Here is a 16075-nt window from a genome sequence, read left to right as displayed (position 1 = left end):
CAACGTTGCATGGTCCAGTATAGCTTTTGTTAGCGGTTTATCGTGTATTTGGGTTCTTTAACAATAGATATGGTTAAGAGGTGTAGTCACAGACTTCGTAATAGTGACGACAGGTATCCTGAAAGGCTAGTTGGTGGAGCTCAATTCGTACCCTTTCCAAAACCGAAGACCCAGCACGAAAAATGTCTTCGATGAATCAAACTTTGTGGAAGATGGCATGATCAACTGAATCCATCTAAAATCAACCGGAACAGAAGACCGAGTACGAAAAATGTCTTTGATGGATCAAACTTTGTGGAAGACCGCATGATCAACTGAATCCATCTAAAATCAACCGGAACAGATATGTTTGCACGAAGGTAAGCCCTATATTTGATTTTCAATACATGTCTCATATAAATGAATTAGCAGTTCTTCGCTTGCATAACATAGCTACGTGTGAATGATTGACACACTTGATCTGTGTTGAGCGATATTTTGCGATGATCTGACTCCACAAACATGTCGCTTTGTTGGCGGTGAGCTAAACTAAACCGGACTAGCAATCCTAAAAGCCTTCGACGTGCACCGAGACACCAAGACTGAAGGAAGGATGTTTGAGGACACTAAAGTAGTGATTGTCGTACTCGGTCGGGACTTACGTGGGTTCGGCACTAATTCAAGAATAATTATTGAGGGGAGCACGTGACGTTACAGAAAGAAAACGAGAGAAACAACTCGTAAATCAAGCCTCGCCTTCTTTTCCTTCATACGGCGGTTCACAAACGGCTATACAGATACACATACAGATTCTGCACACAAGTGTGATATGTACCACGAAAATAGGAAACTGTCAATGACTGCTTTTCAACGATATTTCACTGTTAGCTAAGAATGCGAGTGAGAAATCAGCCGGTAAATCGGACAGTTTCGCTCTATTCTTTTCTTGCTGCGCCGCCATTTTTGCTAATTGTTTGTCTGACGTTAGTGCACGTGGCGTGACGTCAGGAGCCGTGGTTAAGTGCCCTGTACGGAGGGGTCAATTCTGCTTTACCCTTTTGCTCAGTTTGAAAATGGATGAACAGAACATTGGAAAACGTAAACTAGAAATGACTAAGAAGGCTATGGAAGAGCGCAAAGCGAGACAGTTGCATGCACGCAAACAGAAATTATCCCAGATAACTGCAATGATAACATGTCAACACTTTTAAAGGATAGAATGCGTGCGGATTTCAACTTTATGCAGCAGGAGTTTGTGGAGCTTAACTCTGGACTGCAGGAATTTATGCATGAGAAGGAATTTTTGAATGACCAGCAAAACTGGTTTGAGCCCAAACTTAAATCAAGAAATGATTTTTTGAGAAATGATAAAACCAAACCAGAAGATGGCAATGGGTTAGTCTTATTCGTTGTTCCTTACAGGATGCTTAAATGCAGTCTGATATTAGCTATATGGAGGATTTGGAGAATACAGTTAACATAAAGGCGCTAGTAAATCAGCTTCCATATAAGCTCAAAGAAACCTGGCGAAAATCCGCCTGTGATACGCAAGATGAAAACAAGCAAAGAGTAAAGTTCAAGGACTTTGTAGGTTTTGTAAATAAGTAAGAGAGGTATGTGCAGCACTCTCTGCATGAAAATATAAAGGATACTCCTGTACATGAGAAAGAACCCCCTCAACAGACGTTAAAGTCACAACATGCAGATAGGTACAAATCAAAGAAGGTGTTTACAACAGCTGTAGCTTCTTCGAAAGCTAAAAGTGAAGGAAACGGAAAACACAGTAAACACTGTGCCTACTGCAAAATAAACCAACATGGTTTCCGAACTTGCAAAACACTGAAGGACAAACCTCATAATGAAAAAAATGCATTTTTGAGAATCAATGGTTTATGTTTCACGTGGCTAAAACATGGTCATGTGAGGAAAGACTGTAAAGAAGAGGTACAGTGTCAAGAATATTCTCACCTACGTCCTACTTTGTTGCACATTAACTTTGAGGATCAAGAAGAGATAAAGGAAAGTGGTGAACAGCAAACAGTTTCAAGTGATCTTGTCCAAAATGTCAGAAACTGTTGGTCCCATTGGGGCTGGTAAAACAGACTGCGCTCTTTCAATAATTCCAGTACGTGTCTAAGCTCAAAAAGGAACAAGGCTCGTGACTACATTTGTATTTTTGGACCCAGGTAGTACGGCTGCTTTTGTTACTGAGTCACTGACGCATCAGCTGGGCTTGAATGGCACACAACACGAGCATCTTAATACGAACGATGGGAAAGGAATCCGTTGTGGTGGATCATCATGGAAGGATGATCATCACTTCATCCAAATTGTTTCTCACTCTGCCAAGCTTTCATATGGTCATTACAGTGTTTGTTTACCTCTGGAAAACAACTCACTTCATCTGCCAAACAACAGGTAAGTTGGTAAGCAACACGCATTAAATTTGAAGAAAAAATTTACAGGAGATGCTAAGTTTCACACAGAATATGTTGCGTTCATGGACAACATGTTCAATAAAGGCTATGCAGTGAATCTTAACACCAAATCTGAAGTAATAGACCACACCACGGAGTTAGATATCCTGTGAAGCAACCATGGTGGCTGGCTTGTTGGCAGAAATGACATGGTCAGGAACACCATGGAGCACAGATAAGGAAGAGACACAAAGGGAGAAGGAATAGGCTGGCCTCCTTGAGTCAAATGGGCTGTGGTACCGCACGGAGAGGCTGTAATACTTTGGCGTTGAACTCGGGAAACAGGAAGGTTGAAATAGTGGTGGTGATGATGGATGATTGAGAACAGGTGCAGTGAGTCCCTGCTATATTGCAGATTTTTGGGGGGATGCTTTTTATGTGTTTTGACAGTCCAAATTTTGTATTGGGCCCCTTCATTTTTACTACCACGTTGTGACACAAATTAGGCAACACTGAGCACTCAAGGAAGAGATGCAGCATAATCAAGAGCAAGATCTATCAACTGAAGTTTTAACTAGATTGTCACAACTTATGAGGTAGTTAGCTGTGTGGCTTGAGCGACACGGTGACACTGCTACAGAGCATTGGCTTCACAGTTCTGAGAATCTGGGTTCAAATCCCAGTCTCACCTGGGTGGAGTTTGCATGTTCATCCCGTGCCTTCATTGCTTTTCTCCGAGCACTCCGGTTTCCTCCCACAACCCAAAAACATGCATTCATTGGAGACTTTAAATTGCCCATAAGTGTTATTGTGCATGTGACTGTTGTCTGTCTCCATGTGCCATGCGATTGGCTGGAAACCAGTTCAGGGTGCACCCAGCCTCCTGCCTGTTGACAGCTGGGATTGACTCCAGCACTCTCTTGACCCTTGTGGGGATACGAGACTCAGAAAATGGATGGATAGGAGGATGATTGTGAACATTTACATTGTCATGTGTACAAAACAACCTGTATTATGGTCTGGAGGTGACATATTGGAATATATACTGTACTGTAGCTAACTCTGTTTCTTCCTTTGGTAACAATAACATTAATCCTCCAATATTGAGAACCTGTCTCCCTTTTTTAATGCCACACATATGTGAAGCATTTTTTAAGATTATTTTTGCAATGTGATGGTGATATTAAGAAGTGGATTAGGTCACTGAAGAACTAGGTCCCAACTCACAGCCTGCCACTTGCATGTTGTCAAGATAACAACCTTCTCAGATGTTTTCCAAACTTGAATGACTGGTCAGTGTGTATATTGTGATGCTTATCGTCAAATCACCTCTGTGCATGTTCTGTTACTGGATTGAGTTTTTGAACTCTATAAATACTTCAAATGCCAATTATGATGGTAAAAGTAGGTGAGGACTGTTTAAATACAAATCACATATTGCTTTTCCTTTTCTGCCCACTGAATTAAGAAAAGTAGTTTTTCTGCTAATTTTGTAACTCCCCGGTTTGGATTGTCTGAAATACTGTTTTTGAAGGATTAAAGCAGGATGCTAGAACTTTGTGGCACAGATAGATGCTAGTCGATGTCATTTCTTTACATGTTGGCAACACACAACAACAGAAGGAAGAACAACTACACGTCTGGCAATCAAGAAGTCAGCCCATTCTAAAATTGCAGCTCTTGGTCACTTGAGGTCATCTTCTAAGGTGCCAACCCTTCTCAGCTGGGATGCAAGATGTACATTTTACTGGTGAAGTTTACCAAGTTCTTCTGAAATGTGTTGGTTTTCAACTTTCACTTCTGCTATTTTTCCAATGCAAAGAAAATTATAGTCAATATCTGCCTTGCTGTCTTTTGTGAGGGTTCAATCACAGTATTAAAATGTTTCCTTTAAACACTGCACACTTTAAAAATGTCACATGTGAAATTAAATATTCATCTTTTAATGAGGGAATAGTCACACAGTTTGAAAGTTCAAGAAGTGCGTCAGGTGCATCCGCTCTTTTTTGACATCACCCTCTGTTCTTGCTCTTTGTTGTTTTGTTTTGTTTTTTGTATCTTGCATAGTGCACACTATTTTTTCAAACAGCTATACTGTAATGTGTTGTGTTGGACCAGATATAAAGTTGAAAGCAAACACGTTGGTTGTTACATTATCACCTTTACAAAGACATTTGATTCAAGAGATTCCAAGAGTTTGTACCACATTTTCCCCCAAAACCCGACACTCGTCAAAATTTTTCAGTTCAGCGAAACATGTTGTACAAATACTGACAACGAAAGATTTCAAAAGTAATCACATTTATCACTAAATGAGAAGTAGATCATAGGGTTTAAGAAGGCCTCTGTAGAATTTTTCATAGCAATCCAAGTTTGTTTCCCAAGTAAACCTGGAAGAGTTTCAAAATGACATAAGTACAAAAGCAGAATTAACATCGGGGGTGAGGGTTGGGGGGCGGGAATTCTATTAAGTGCAGCACATTTGAAAGTAGTTCTTTTGTCAGTCTATCAATGGGAAAAACTGTTCCAGCTCCACAGATGTTCAAGGGTTAGTTGGTCTTTCTGTGGCTATCAACCTCCTTGATGCTGGCACTTGATTGGTTCTCTGCCACGGACGTCTTCAGGTTGAAGCTGTGCATCTGCTCTTGATGACTGTGGGACAATTGTTGCAGTACAGGGATAAAAATAATTCTGTGTATTGTTAACTTGCACAGCATAGAGTAATTATTGTCAATATTTATTTTAGCACATAAAAAATATGACAAGGTAGATGGTGACGTTGACAGTTTTCATCACCAGAAGGTGACCATACAAATGGTTCTAATGGGAAACGATATGAAATGTTGATTATTGTTGAAGTCAATGACAGTAAAAGTGTTGAGATGATTCCTTGTTAGTTAGTCATCCTCAAGAATGATTTCAAGGGCTTTATCATGCTCAGGAAATAGAGGAACTTTCACAAATTAACACTTCTCATATTATTGTTCAATATAATAATGAATAGATATTAGTTGTAGGTGTAGTGGCACGGTGGCTCAGCAGGTAAAGTGTTGGCCTCAAAGTTCTGAGGTCCGTGGTTCAATCCTGCACCTGACTGTGTGGAGTTTGCGTGTTCTCCCTGTACCTGCGTGGGTTTTCTCCGGGCACTCCGGTTTCCTCCCACATCCCAAAAACATGCAACATTAATTGGGCACTCTAAATTGCCTGTAAGTGTGATTGTTAGTGCTGTTTGTGTCGATGTGGCCTGCGATTGGCTGGCAAACAGTTCAGGGTGTACCCTGCCTCCTGCCCAATGACAGCTGGGATAGGCTGCAGTACTCCCCGCGACCCTTGTGAGGATAAGCGTCAAAGAAAATGGATGAATGGATGGAGAGTTGGTGCCCAGTGACCCAACTGAGCAGTTTTCACACTTTGGCCTTGTCACTTGGGCCACTTCTTGCTTTGTGTTGCCAGCATTTTGGTTTTGGAGTGTTATGAATAGATTAAAAGACATTTCGATTCTTTTCAATGAGGAAAATTAATTTCATGTAAATGCAAATGGAGTCAGTCTCACTGTTTGAAGTATATTTTTTATTAACAAATACATACACACTTTAATAAAAGTCAGTTTCTTTCCAGTATTTCAATCAATTATTCACCGATTTGATATTGACAAATAAAACATTGGACAAAATACATGCATGCTCAAGAAAATTATTTCATTTTGGAGCAATTGGTGAATAACTAATTCCCTTTTGAACAATTATGTCATGCTCCTGGCTTCTTGCCCAGGCTGGGCAGGGCCAGCCAATTAGCCAGAGCGCACCTGCACCTTGTTACAGCTGATGACGCCCGGTATATATAGGACTTGGGGGTCGACTTGTCCTCTGCTAGATCGTTGTCCTTGATGCCTCGTTCCCGTGACGCACTGTGACTGCTTTCATAGATTCTGGGTCGGACGCAAACCTGATAAATCCCCGCGTGGTCGAGGAGCTGGGGGCAGCAACTTTCCCCACATAACGGCTTCGTAACGCCTATGCCGCCAACGGCAAGTTCCTTTGTCGGGTTACACATCGCACTCAGACACTACGTATGAGCTTTCCGGACGCTCACTCGGAGCGTATTAGCTTTCATGTCTTCAACGCACGTAGTAGCGACATCATCCTGGGCAGCCCGTGGCTCAAAGAACATAACCCGCACATAGATTGGTCAGATCAAGACTGGGGAGAGGACTGTCGCAGTTGCTGTTTCGCTGTCCAGGAAAACAAGGATATTCAAGTCGCGTCGGTTTGGCTAACAGAACCTAGTACCGCCCCGGAGCTGACCGCGGTGCCCTCCTGGTACCATGATCTCCGGGAGGTCTTCTCTGAATCTAAGGCAAAGTCTCTGCCGCCACATCGGTCATACGACTGCACGATTGAACTCCTGCCAGGCACCTCTCCTCCCAGAGGGAAACTGTTCTCGTTAACAGGACCAGAGCATCAAGCCATAAGGGACTACATCGAGGACTCGCTGGCAGCTGCACTCATTCGCCCCTCATCCTCACCAGCCGGTGCGGGGTTTTTTTTTTGTCAAGAAGAAGGACTCCACGCTGCGACCCTGCGTCGACTACCGAGGACTGAACGACATCACAGTCAAGAACAGGTACCCTTTGCCGCTGATCGCTACAGCATTCGAACTCCTTCAGGGAGCCCGGATCTTCACCAAGCTCGACTTGCGCAGCGCTTACCATCTGGTGCGGATTTGGGAAGGAGATGAGTGGAAGACGGCGTTCAACACCCCCACAGGGCACTATGAGTATCTTGTGATGCCTTTTGGACTGACAAACGCCCCGGCCGTCTTTCAAAACTTCATTAATGACACTCTTAGGGAATTTTTGAACAAGAACGTATTCGTGTATCTTGACGATATTCTAATCTTTTCATGAGATCTGAACTCTCACATCCAACAGGTCAGGGAGGTGCTCCGGCGTCTGTTGCAGCACCAGCTGTTCATAAATCTGGACAAGTGTGAGTTCAACCGAGCGTCCGTGTCCTTCCTGGGTTTCGTCCTGGCAGAGGGGGAGATGCGTATGGATCCTGGGAAGGTCGACGCGGTGCTGCGTTGGCCTACCCCCGCCAGCAGGAAGGACGTAGAGAGGTTCTTAGGATTTGCGAATTTCTACAGGAGGTTCATAAGGAACTTCAGCTCCGTGGCCGCTCCTCTGCGCGTGCTCACCTCGCCACGCAACGTCTTAGTGTGGTCCAGGACCTGCCAGGTGGCCTTTAACAGGCTTAAGGCAAGTTTCACCGCGCGCCTGTCCTCATTGTTCCAGAACCAGATCGCCAGTTTATGGTGGATGTTGACTCATCTAATTCAGGAATCGGAGCCATCTTGTCTCAGAGGAGTCCCAAGGACGGAAGGATCCACCCGTGCGCGTTCCTGTCTAGGAAGCTGACCCTGGCAGAGAGGAACTATGACGTAGGAGATCGAGAACTGCTGGCGGTCAAGAAAGCATTGGAGGAGTGGCGGCACTGGCTAGAGGGCTCGCAAGTTCCGTTCGTCGTCTTCACTGACCACAAGAACCCAGAGTACCTGAAGACCGCAGCGGCTGAACGCCCGCTAGGCCAGGTGGGCCCTGTTCTTCACCCGCTTCCACTTTACTCTGTCCTTCCGCCCAGGCTCCAAGAACGGCAAGCCGGATGCACTCTCGCGGAACCACAAGGGGGAGCGCACGGAATCAGAGGCCGCTCCTATCCTGCCAGAGGCATGCTTCGTGTCCGGCTTCACCTGGGCGGTAGAGTCGCGGGTGAAGGAGGCCCTGGGAGAGACATCGCCGCCCGTGGATTGTCCGTCGGGCCACCTGTTCATCATTCCATCTCTGCAGGGAGACGTCAACTGGGCCCATACCAACAAGACGGTCTGCCACCCGGGTATGGCAAAAACGCGTTCAGTGGTCGAACAAAGGTTCTGGTGGCCCAACCTCAGCAAGGACGTAAGGGAGTTCGTCAACGCCTGCCCGGTGTGTGCGGCCAATAAGACTTCCCGCCTACGGCCTGTTGGTGAGTTGCGACCCCTGTCCAACCCCTTTCGTCCGTGGTCACATATCGTGCTGGACTTCGTCACCGGCCTGCTGCCCTCCCAAGGGAACACAGTGGTGCTGTCTGTAGTGGACAGTTTCTCCAAGATGGTCCACTTCGTGCCGCTTCCAAAGATCCCGTCGGCCAAGCAGACAGCCCAGCTGGTGTTAGACGAGGTCATCCGTTACCACGGGCTACCCCAGGACATTGTTTCGGACAGGGGTCCGCAATTCACCGCCCACTTCTGGAAGGAGTTCTGCAACCTCATCGGTGCTTCAGCTAGTCTGACATTGGGTCATCACCCGGAGTCTAATGGCCAGACTGAGAGGATAAATCAGGAGTTCGAGACCGGTCTTCGATGTCTGGCATCCAGGGACCAGAGCACGTGGAGCCAGCACATCTAGTGGGTGGAGTATGCACACAATTCTCTACCCTCCGCCTCAACAGGTATGGCGCCACTCCATTCGTGCATGGCTATCCTCCGTCCCTGTTTCCTCCGCGGTCCCGTCGGCCCTGGCCATGGTGCGACGCTGCAAACTGACCTGGGAAGCAGCTCGGAGGACACTGCTGCGCATGAGCAGCGCCTACAAGTCCGCAGCGGACCGCAAGAGAAGGGCCGCACCAGAGCTCAGAGTGGGACAGCGAGTGTGGCCCTCCACCAAAGATCTCCCGCTGCGGACGGAATCCTGCAAACTTGCTCCCGGGATGGATGGTGTTTTGGTCCACTAAAGTTGTGGTCAGGGGCGTCCCGCGTCGAGGATTCGGTCCAAATTCAGGAAGATTTACGAAAGCCGAACGAGTCTCCTACCCCATGGCGAGAAGGAAAAAGAAAAATAATCCCTTGCGCCACAAATATTTAGGGTAACAGATCACTGCTGCTGCCCTTTAAAAATAAAAGCTTATCTTTTGACTCCAGAGGGAGTTGCAGTAAGAGAATCCCACACAGGAAGTCAATCCACAGCGTTGTCAAATTTGAACAACACTTGACCAAACAGGTTTAAAGGGCGGTGGTTTGAATTAACAACGTATCGTGTACATAATGTCTCTCTCGTTTTATGTTGTTTTGAGAAGACTTATCGAAAAAATACAAATTTTCAGGGGCGCCGTCATTTTGTTGAGTCACATGACCGACGTGCGCGGATGTGTCGTACCAAGGAAATCCTCACCGGTTTGTAGCGTCTTCCTGTGCGTTACCACCACGATCGGACACGGTAAAAATAATGAAATGTTCGGTGGCATGTTCTGCCCAGTAAGAACAGGAAACGTTTAAGGACACAGTGGTTAGCGAAGTGTGGTCCCCCTGAGCCGTACAACAAACAGGCCAGGGTAGGCTGTGAACATTTTGTTCACCCGAACGATTATTCTGAGAGTATGGTTCAGTACATCGGTTTTTTTTTTTTGTTTTTTTTTGAAGGAACCTATGCAGCTCGAAACAAGAGAAAGGTAAGTGATCCTAAGCTCTAGCCTTTATAGTTACTGTCTTATCGGGGAGCATTTGGCATTCCAGCCCCTGGCCTAGCCAACAAATCCATTTATTTGCATTCAGTTGTGTAGAATTTTGGGCCAAAAGTTGAGCAGGCATGCTGCCGGTTAACATGTCCTGTGTGACCCCTGGCCTTAGGCATAGCTCATCATTTCTTGATAAACTTTTTTTCTTTCACTTGTAACTGCTTCCAGATGATGTTTGCCCACAGTCAAAAGATATATTGCTAGTAATTGCGATTGAACCTGACAGACATTATACTTTTTGTCGAAATATTAATTCTCTCTCCATTTTTCAGCTTATTGAGGAATAGCTTTCCCCTGTGATCCCTGTTGTGGGTGTTCATGAAATGTCATCTGATCCCGAACAAGCAACTGCTAGTTGTACAGAAGATGTTGGCCTACATGAAACAGACAACCCTTCCATTATTGAGGATGAAGCTAGGCTTGGTCAATCTTCGAGTGCCATGTTCCCTCTGGAGTTTCACTGTAAATCCTGCAGCCGTGCTATTACTGTCAAAGATATGTAACTGGTGCAAAGCTATAAAAATCAACTTTTTGGTGTGACTGTATGTATACATGTACTGTATATACTTAATACTCTTATTGTTCTACTGTACCCCATTCAAGAAAGATGACAATCACATGTATGAATTTCTTATTTGAGACGTAAAACAAGATGAAATATGAACTGAATGCTCACAATGTTGTTTTGTGAATACAAATAAATCTGAAGTCCTGCAGAATCAATCCAAATAATTCCACTGATTCCCAATTGATAATCATTAGCTGTGCATTATTTTAATTAAATATTTGCCTCCGGGAATACACAGATATAATTTATTTCCATCTACTTTATTTCAGATGCAGCCAAGATATGGACCTAATAATTGAGGCAGTTCCCAAGAATCACACATCTTTCAATAAACTTAAGGACATCACAGATCCTGTGCCACCTGCAAGGGCATCCTCAAAGACAGATGCAGTTCAAGATGTAAGTTTTTTTTTTTTGTGAAAGCATTTGCTTTGAACATGCATTTATTGGCTTTTAATGGAAAAGACCAATAGTATGATTTTTCTGGTGAATACTAAATTGTGTCCATTCAAGAAAAAGAATGGGCTTGAAAATAGAAATGTACATACTAGTTGCATGTTTACATTGTCATGACTCTTCTCAGTTAGTGGTTGAGCTCAATCCAAAATAATTTTTGGTGGTGTGCAGTCATGTGAGGGTAATGTTGAAACAAAGGAAAAGTGGGAATCCATCTTGTGCCACGCTGCTGATGTTCATGCATGGAATGACAAAAAGTTATTCCATGCATGTGAACATGCAGTAATTGATGAAAACGACTGCAACAAGCAATGACTCATTGTAGGTTCAACTGCACATGATTGCCTCACCCGGATTGTCAAAGACAAAACAATCCAGGCTGATTTAAAATACTGTGCCCTGTATTTCCACACTGGGGAGGATCACTGTATATAATGGTTTTAGCTCTCAAAATTATATTTTAGTTTTTCAAACGACCGTGTTTCATGATGTGGAGGCATAAAAGTTTTTTTATCTGAAATGGGATAGCTCTAAGTATACAACTGAAATTTGCATGGTTCAACATGTCACACACAAATAATTTACTCAATACTGAAATTTGTTATGCCTTCACCATCATCATGGCAACACTCCTGACTTCCACCATCCCAAAGATCACTTGATTATTGTTGGGATTTATCACCTAACTTGCTGGAATAATTGCACAAATAATGGACAAGAAGTCGTCTTTCTTCTGATCAGAGGACGTGGGAGACCGGCCAGTTACAGTCTCCAAACACACTCTGAACCAGCCTCTCACTTACTCTTATTAGAAAACACACAAGGTCAAAAGGAGGGTTGAGTAGATGAAATGAACAAAGACACATTTTTTGATGATGATTTGGCACATTCTTCGGTTATGATGGAGTTGTCCTTGGCCACTTCTAGTAAGATACTGTTGCATCTCTGTGTAAGGAGCTCGTCCTGTGAATAAGACTCTTTGAAGCAAGGATGATACAGACATACTAAATGTACCTACAATAATTAAAATAGACACGTAGTTGGGTTCTGTTAGATTTGTTGTGAATATATTTATTATGTGAGTATTTTTTTAATATGCCAGTGCTGTGAAAAATTGTCTTCACGAAATGTACGTTTTTTTTCCATTTCTGCATTTGATGATTTTTTTTTCTTTCTTTCCCTTACAGAATGACCAGGCCCAAAATGGTTGACACCTGCCCCATTTGCAGCAGAACATTGAGGACAATGTCAAAGCACGTATGCTCTTTCCACAGTGAGTCAACCACAAGGGAGAGGCCAATTTTAAATAATTTGGCCCAAGGCCAGATTAGGTTGGCAGGTGGACGATGTCCCATGGAGGATTGTCTGAAAAAGTTCATGGACATCCTTCGCCACTTTGTGATGTCAGTCCCGAGGCTGTCTGGCTTAATAGCCAAATTGAAAAGAATAACGGCCATCAGGCAGCTGGCGCGCCTTCGGGCATCAGATCCGGACCCGCCCTTGAAAACAAATCTGGACCTGGAGGAAGAAGAAGAGCAGGTTGACATCCACATCGGCGGGTGCTTCGATTGTGCTCGATATAAAAAAAAAAAATAATATTCGGTTTAACTGGAAGAGCGCGGAGCGTAGGGAAGTGATGATAACCGAGCTGAAGGAGGAGCTGCTGGCTGCCCGCAGGTCTTTCCAAAGTGGCTCCGTTGGCGTGACCAGATCTGGCTGGGTCTCCGCGCTGCGCCCATACTGACTCGAACAATCGCCGGCCTGTCTTTGTAAAGGAACAAGGACGTGGAAATGGAGGAGGACGACCTTGAATACGCGCATCCTTTGGTGGGCCAGCACTAGCGAGATGCAGGCCTCCCTGGGGAGGAAATGCCGCAGGCGCACAGCCCTGAGCTGCAATGCCAGGAGGCGGACACCCCTGGTGGAAGAAGGGCTGGAGGCGTGTTGCCATGCGATCTCTCACGTCACTGCACTGTTCTGTGTAAATATTGTGTGTTTCAATAAAGTTTTTCTTCCTTACGGTTCCACGGTAACTGAAGTGAGCAGCGTGTTTCTTCCTCTGTTGAAAAGCTAAAATAATGAAAGTTATTCCACGCGAGATGGCTGCGCCAACAGGTTATGGGCCCAGGTGAGATGTCGTAACCGGTTGCAGAGAGTGCGCTTTGACGGAGACGAGCGAAACTACGAGCTGTGGGAGACAAAGCTGTTAGCTCACATGCGGCTACTGGAGCTAAAAGAAACTATTCTCAGAGAACCCGCCGCGGGCAACGTGGAGGCAGACTCCTCCGAAGAACGGAGAGGCGTATTGCGAAATGATTCAATTTTTGGATGATAAAAGTGTATCCCTTATTATGAGAGAGGCAGCTGATGACAGGAGAAAAGTCCTCAAGATATTAAGATATATTATGCCGGTAAGGGAAAGCCCCGTATTATAAGCCTGTACACTGAGTTAACGTCCATGCAGAAAGCTACAAGTGAGAGTGTCACAGTGTATTATTCGGGCTGAGATGGCAATAACAGCACTAAGAAATGCTAACGAAACACTCAATGATGGACTCTTAATTGCCATGGTGTTGAAAGGACTACCTGAGGCTTATAACCCATTTTTCATCCATGTCACTCAAGGAGATGATAATTTAAGTTTTGCCAACTTCAAGACAAAAATAAGTTTTGAAGACAGAAAAGTTTAGCACTGGAAAACCAGGAATAGGGAGCCAGATGCACGCGCAAAATCAGCACTTGAATGCTGATTTAGCTGGCCCTGTTGACCCAGTTGCTAAAGATGGATTCAGATACAAGCTAGCATGTACTGCCGACTGTTCAAGTACTATATTTGTGTAGTTCCTGAAAGCTAAAGGCGGCGAAGATTTTTCGCTGATTTGCTCCTTATGGAAGTGTGAAGTGTCTTAGAATTGACAACTGCACAAAATTCACAGGAAGATAATTCCAAACTTTGCTTAACAAAAACAGCATAAGACATGAGTCCTCCGGACCATATTCGCCTCATCAAAATGGCACGGCGGAGAGAAATTGGCGAAGCTTTTTTGACATGGCAGGGTGCATGCTCATAGAAAACAACCTACCAAAAGACTTGTGAACATACGCTGTATTGACTGCTGCAGTAATACACAACAGGTGTTTCCATGAGAGGATAAAACAAACCCCTTTCTTTATGTTAACGCGAGATGCTGGTTCTCTACTTGTCCTTGTATTTTTTGCATTACATTCCAGAAGTCAGGTGATAAACCTGACAAAGATTTAAGTAAATACATGTACTGCTGTAATCTTAGTCTCAAATATGTAAAGTAAAAATACTGTTTACATATTTCAATCATTCTGGTACTCAGATACACATAGATGAGAGTTCCTCGTGTGTGGGTGGGGAGCGGTAGTGTGTGTGTTATGGGGGTGGGTTATTACTTCTTGCTTTTTCACATTCACGGGGGGTTCTGGTCCCCACTAACTATGAAAAACGAGGGATTACTGAATTTAGACGAGAGTGTTTGACCAAAGTGAGCAGGCAAAAGTTTCTTACTAGTGTGTGTTCTTCTGTGTATTTTTAATTTTCACTCTGAATAAATCTTTGACCGCAATGTGAGCAGGAAAAAGATTTCTCACCAGTGTGTTCTTGTGTGTCTTTTCAAATTTCCCTTCTAAGTGAATCTTTTATCGCAAACCGAGTATGCAAAAGGCTTCTCACCTGTGTGTATTTTCACATGTTGTTTGAAATTCTTCATAGAAGGAAAAGTTTTTCTACACCGAGAACATTTCCAGCACTTGTTTGCAGCGTGACATGTCATATCACCTTCCGAAAGTTCATCATCATCGTCTGTTTGTGATCCTACACAGTGGTCTCCGTCACTTGAGCTGTTCCAGGTTGTCCTGAATATCGCAACAGGGTAGCACTGACTTCTGGAGAAAAATTCCTCGTGTGTTTTTCCACACTCGGCCAATAAAGCTGATTCTGGAGGCTGCGCCACTCGTCTCTCCTCACTTTGAACATCTTCACTCTTCAAATGGACACCAGTGGCTGGAACCTGGATGCTTCCCTCCTGCTCTTCCTCTTTCCTGTGAAGGACCTCTTCCTCCTCCTCTTTGGTATGCTGAACCTCTTCACCTTCTTCTTCCTCTTTGATGTGACTGGACACTGACTGCTGCCGGCCCGGATGAAGATATTCACTGACATCTGCGAGACAAAAGACAAACACAAAGTGGTTAAATGTAATTTCTTCGGAATATTTAACGGCAACTGCACAATGTAGTAGAAGAAATTGGGTCTTATTACTCAGTAACTCACAATTGCGGCAGATCACCACTGAATGAATGACTTTTGTTGTGACGGAGGACAAACATTTAGTATGGAACACAGTCCAAGTTGAGTTGGTTTTAGCCATGAGTAAAAAATCCATAACTGAAATGGGGAAATAATTTACATGGTCCATAATCCCCCAACAAATTATCTTGTATATGTATTTTTAGCCCAATACAATGAAATTGTCATTTAGAACAACTTCTTCTTTTCCTTTTTGCTTGTCCCAGTAGGGGAAGCCACAGCGTGTCATTGTCAGATGAACACATATTTGTTTGTGGCACAGTTTTACACTGGATGCCCATCCTAATGCAACCCTTCTGCATTTAGCCGGGGAGAAAAGCTCACAGCACTTGGTATTCCCAGGCGGTCTCCTATCCAATTACTAGCCTACTTAGCTTCAGAGATCTGACAAGATCGGGCGTTCTCAGGGTAGCATGGCTGTAAGCAGTCATTCACAACAATTAGTTTTAATTGTACTTGAAACGCTCCCTTTTCGATCATAAAATTTGAGCTGTCTTGATGTAACATCAATGGAAGAAGAGGAGACCAAATTCACTGCAAAGCTGGTGTGGAAAAAATTTAAGTCATTTTATATAAAGTCGCTCTCGGGCGGAATTTCACCACCTCCAATTTGACCAGTTTTCAGGGAAATAAAAAAAATCTTGAGTTTCTAAAAATCGCTTTGTTTAAGTTGGTATGATACTCCATATGACTATGATATACCCGTTGCACACGCACATGAACACAGCAGTACCCCTAAATTATGTTCCATTTGAAAAGCTGAAAAATATAAAAA

The 16075-nt window shown here is 44.1% G+C and overlaps 3 protein-coding genes across 10 annotated transcripts in view; 2 read left to right on the top strand and 1 right to left on the bottom strand.

The window, feature by feature from the left end:
- The window catches only part of LOC133493809 (gastrula zinc finger protein XlCGF57.1-like), a 176643-nt gene that overhangs the window by 20887 nt on the left and 139681 nt on the right, over positions 1-16075 (top strand). The gene's annotated exons all lie outside the window — the stretch shown is intronic.
- The window catches only part of LOC133493804 (zinc finger protein 239-like), a 72379-nt gene that overhangs the window by 43443 nt on the left and 12861 nt on the right, over positions 1-16075 (bottom strand). Inside the window, exons 6-9 of one of the 7 annotated variants that reach the window (XM_061807634.1) lie at positions 14668-15153; positions 14161-14214; positions 12577-12709; positions 10945-12485 (exon numbers count right to left, since the gene is read on the bottom strand). The exons of 2 other annotated variants lie outside the window; for them this stretch is intronic. In XM_061807634.1, the coding sequence (XP_061663618.1) occupies positions 12149-12485; positions 12577-12709; positions 14161-14214; positions 14668-15153 (1010 nt within the window). In that variant the 3' untranslated portion in view covers positions 10945-12148. Of the gene's footprint in view, positions 1-376; positions 5049-10944; positions 12945-14160; positions 14215-14667; positions 15154-16075 lie in introns of those variants that run through there. 4 more of the 7 variants (XM_061807638.1, XM_061807635.1, XM_061807636.1 and 1 more) reach the window with 4 other exon arrangements.
- On the top strand, positions 5055-7858 carry LOC133493831 (uncharacterized). Of its 2 annotated transcripts, XM_061807731.1 has the most exons (3): positions 5055-7019; positions 7327-7653; positions 7735-7858. In XM_061807731.1, the coding sequence occupies exons 1-3, from the start codon at positions 6468-6470 to the stop codon at positions 7810-7812; spliced, it is 957 nt and encodes a 318-aa protein (XP_061663715.1). In that variant the 5' UTR covers positions 5055-6467; the 3' UTR covers positions 7813-7858. The 2 variants fall into 2 exon arrangements, with proteins under 2 accessions (XP_061663715.1, XP_061663713.1); XM_061807729.1 differs by having other exon boundaries at positions 7327-7812.

This window comes from Syngnathoides biaculeatus, chromosome 20 (assembly GCF_019802595.1).
Source record: "Syngnathoides biaculeatus isolate LvHL_M chromosome 20, ASM1980259v1, whole genome shotgun sequence".
Taxonomy (NCBI): domain Eukaryota; kingdom Metazoa; phylum Chordata; class Actinopteri; order Syngnathiformes; family Syngnathidae; genus Syngnathoides; species Syngnathoides biaculeatus.
Note: the sequence above shows the minus strand (reverse complement) of the source record. Positions and strands in the feature narration are given on the sequence as shown.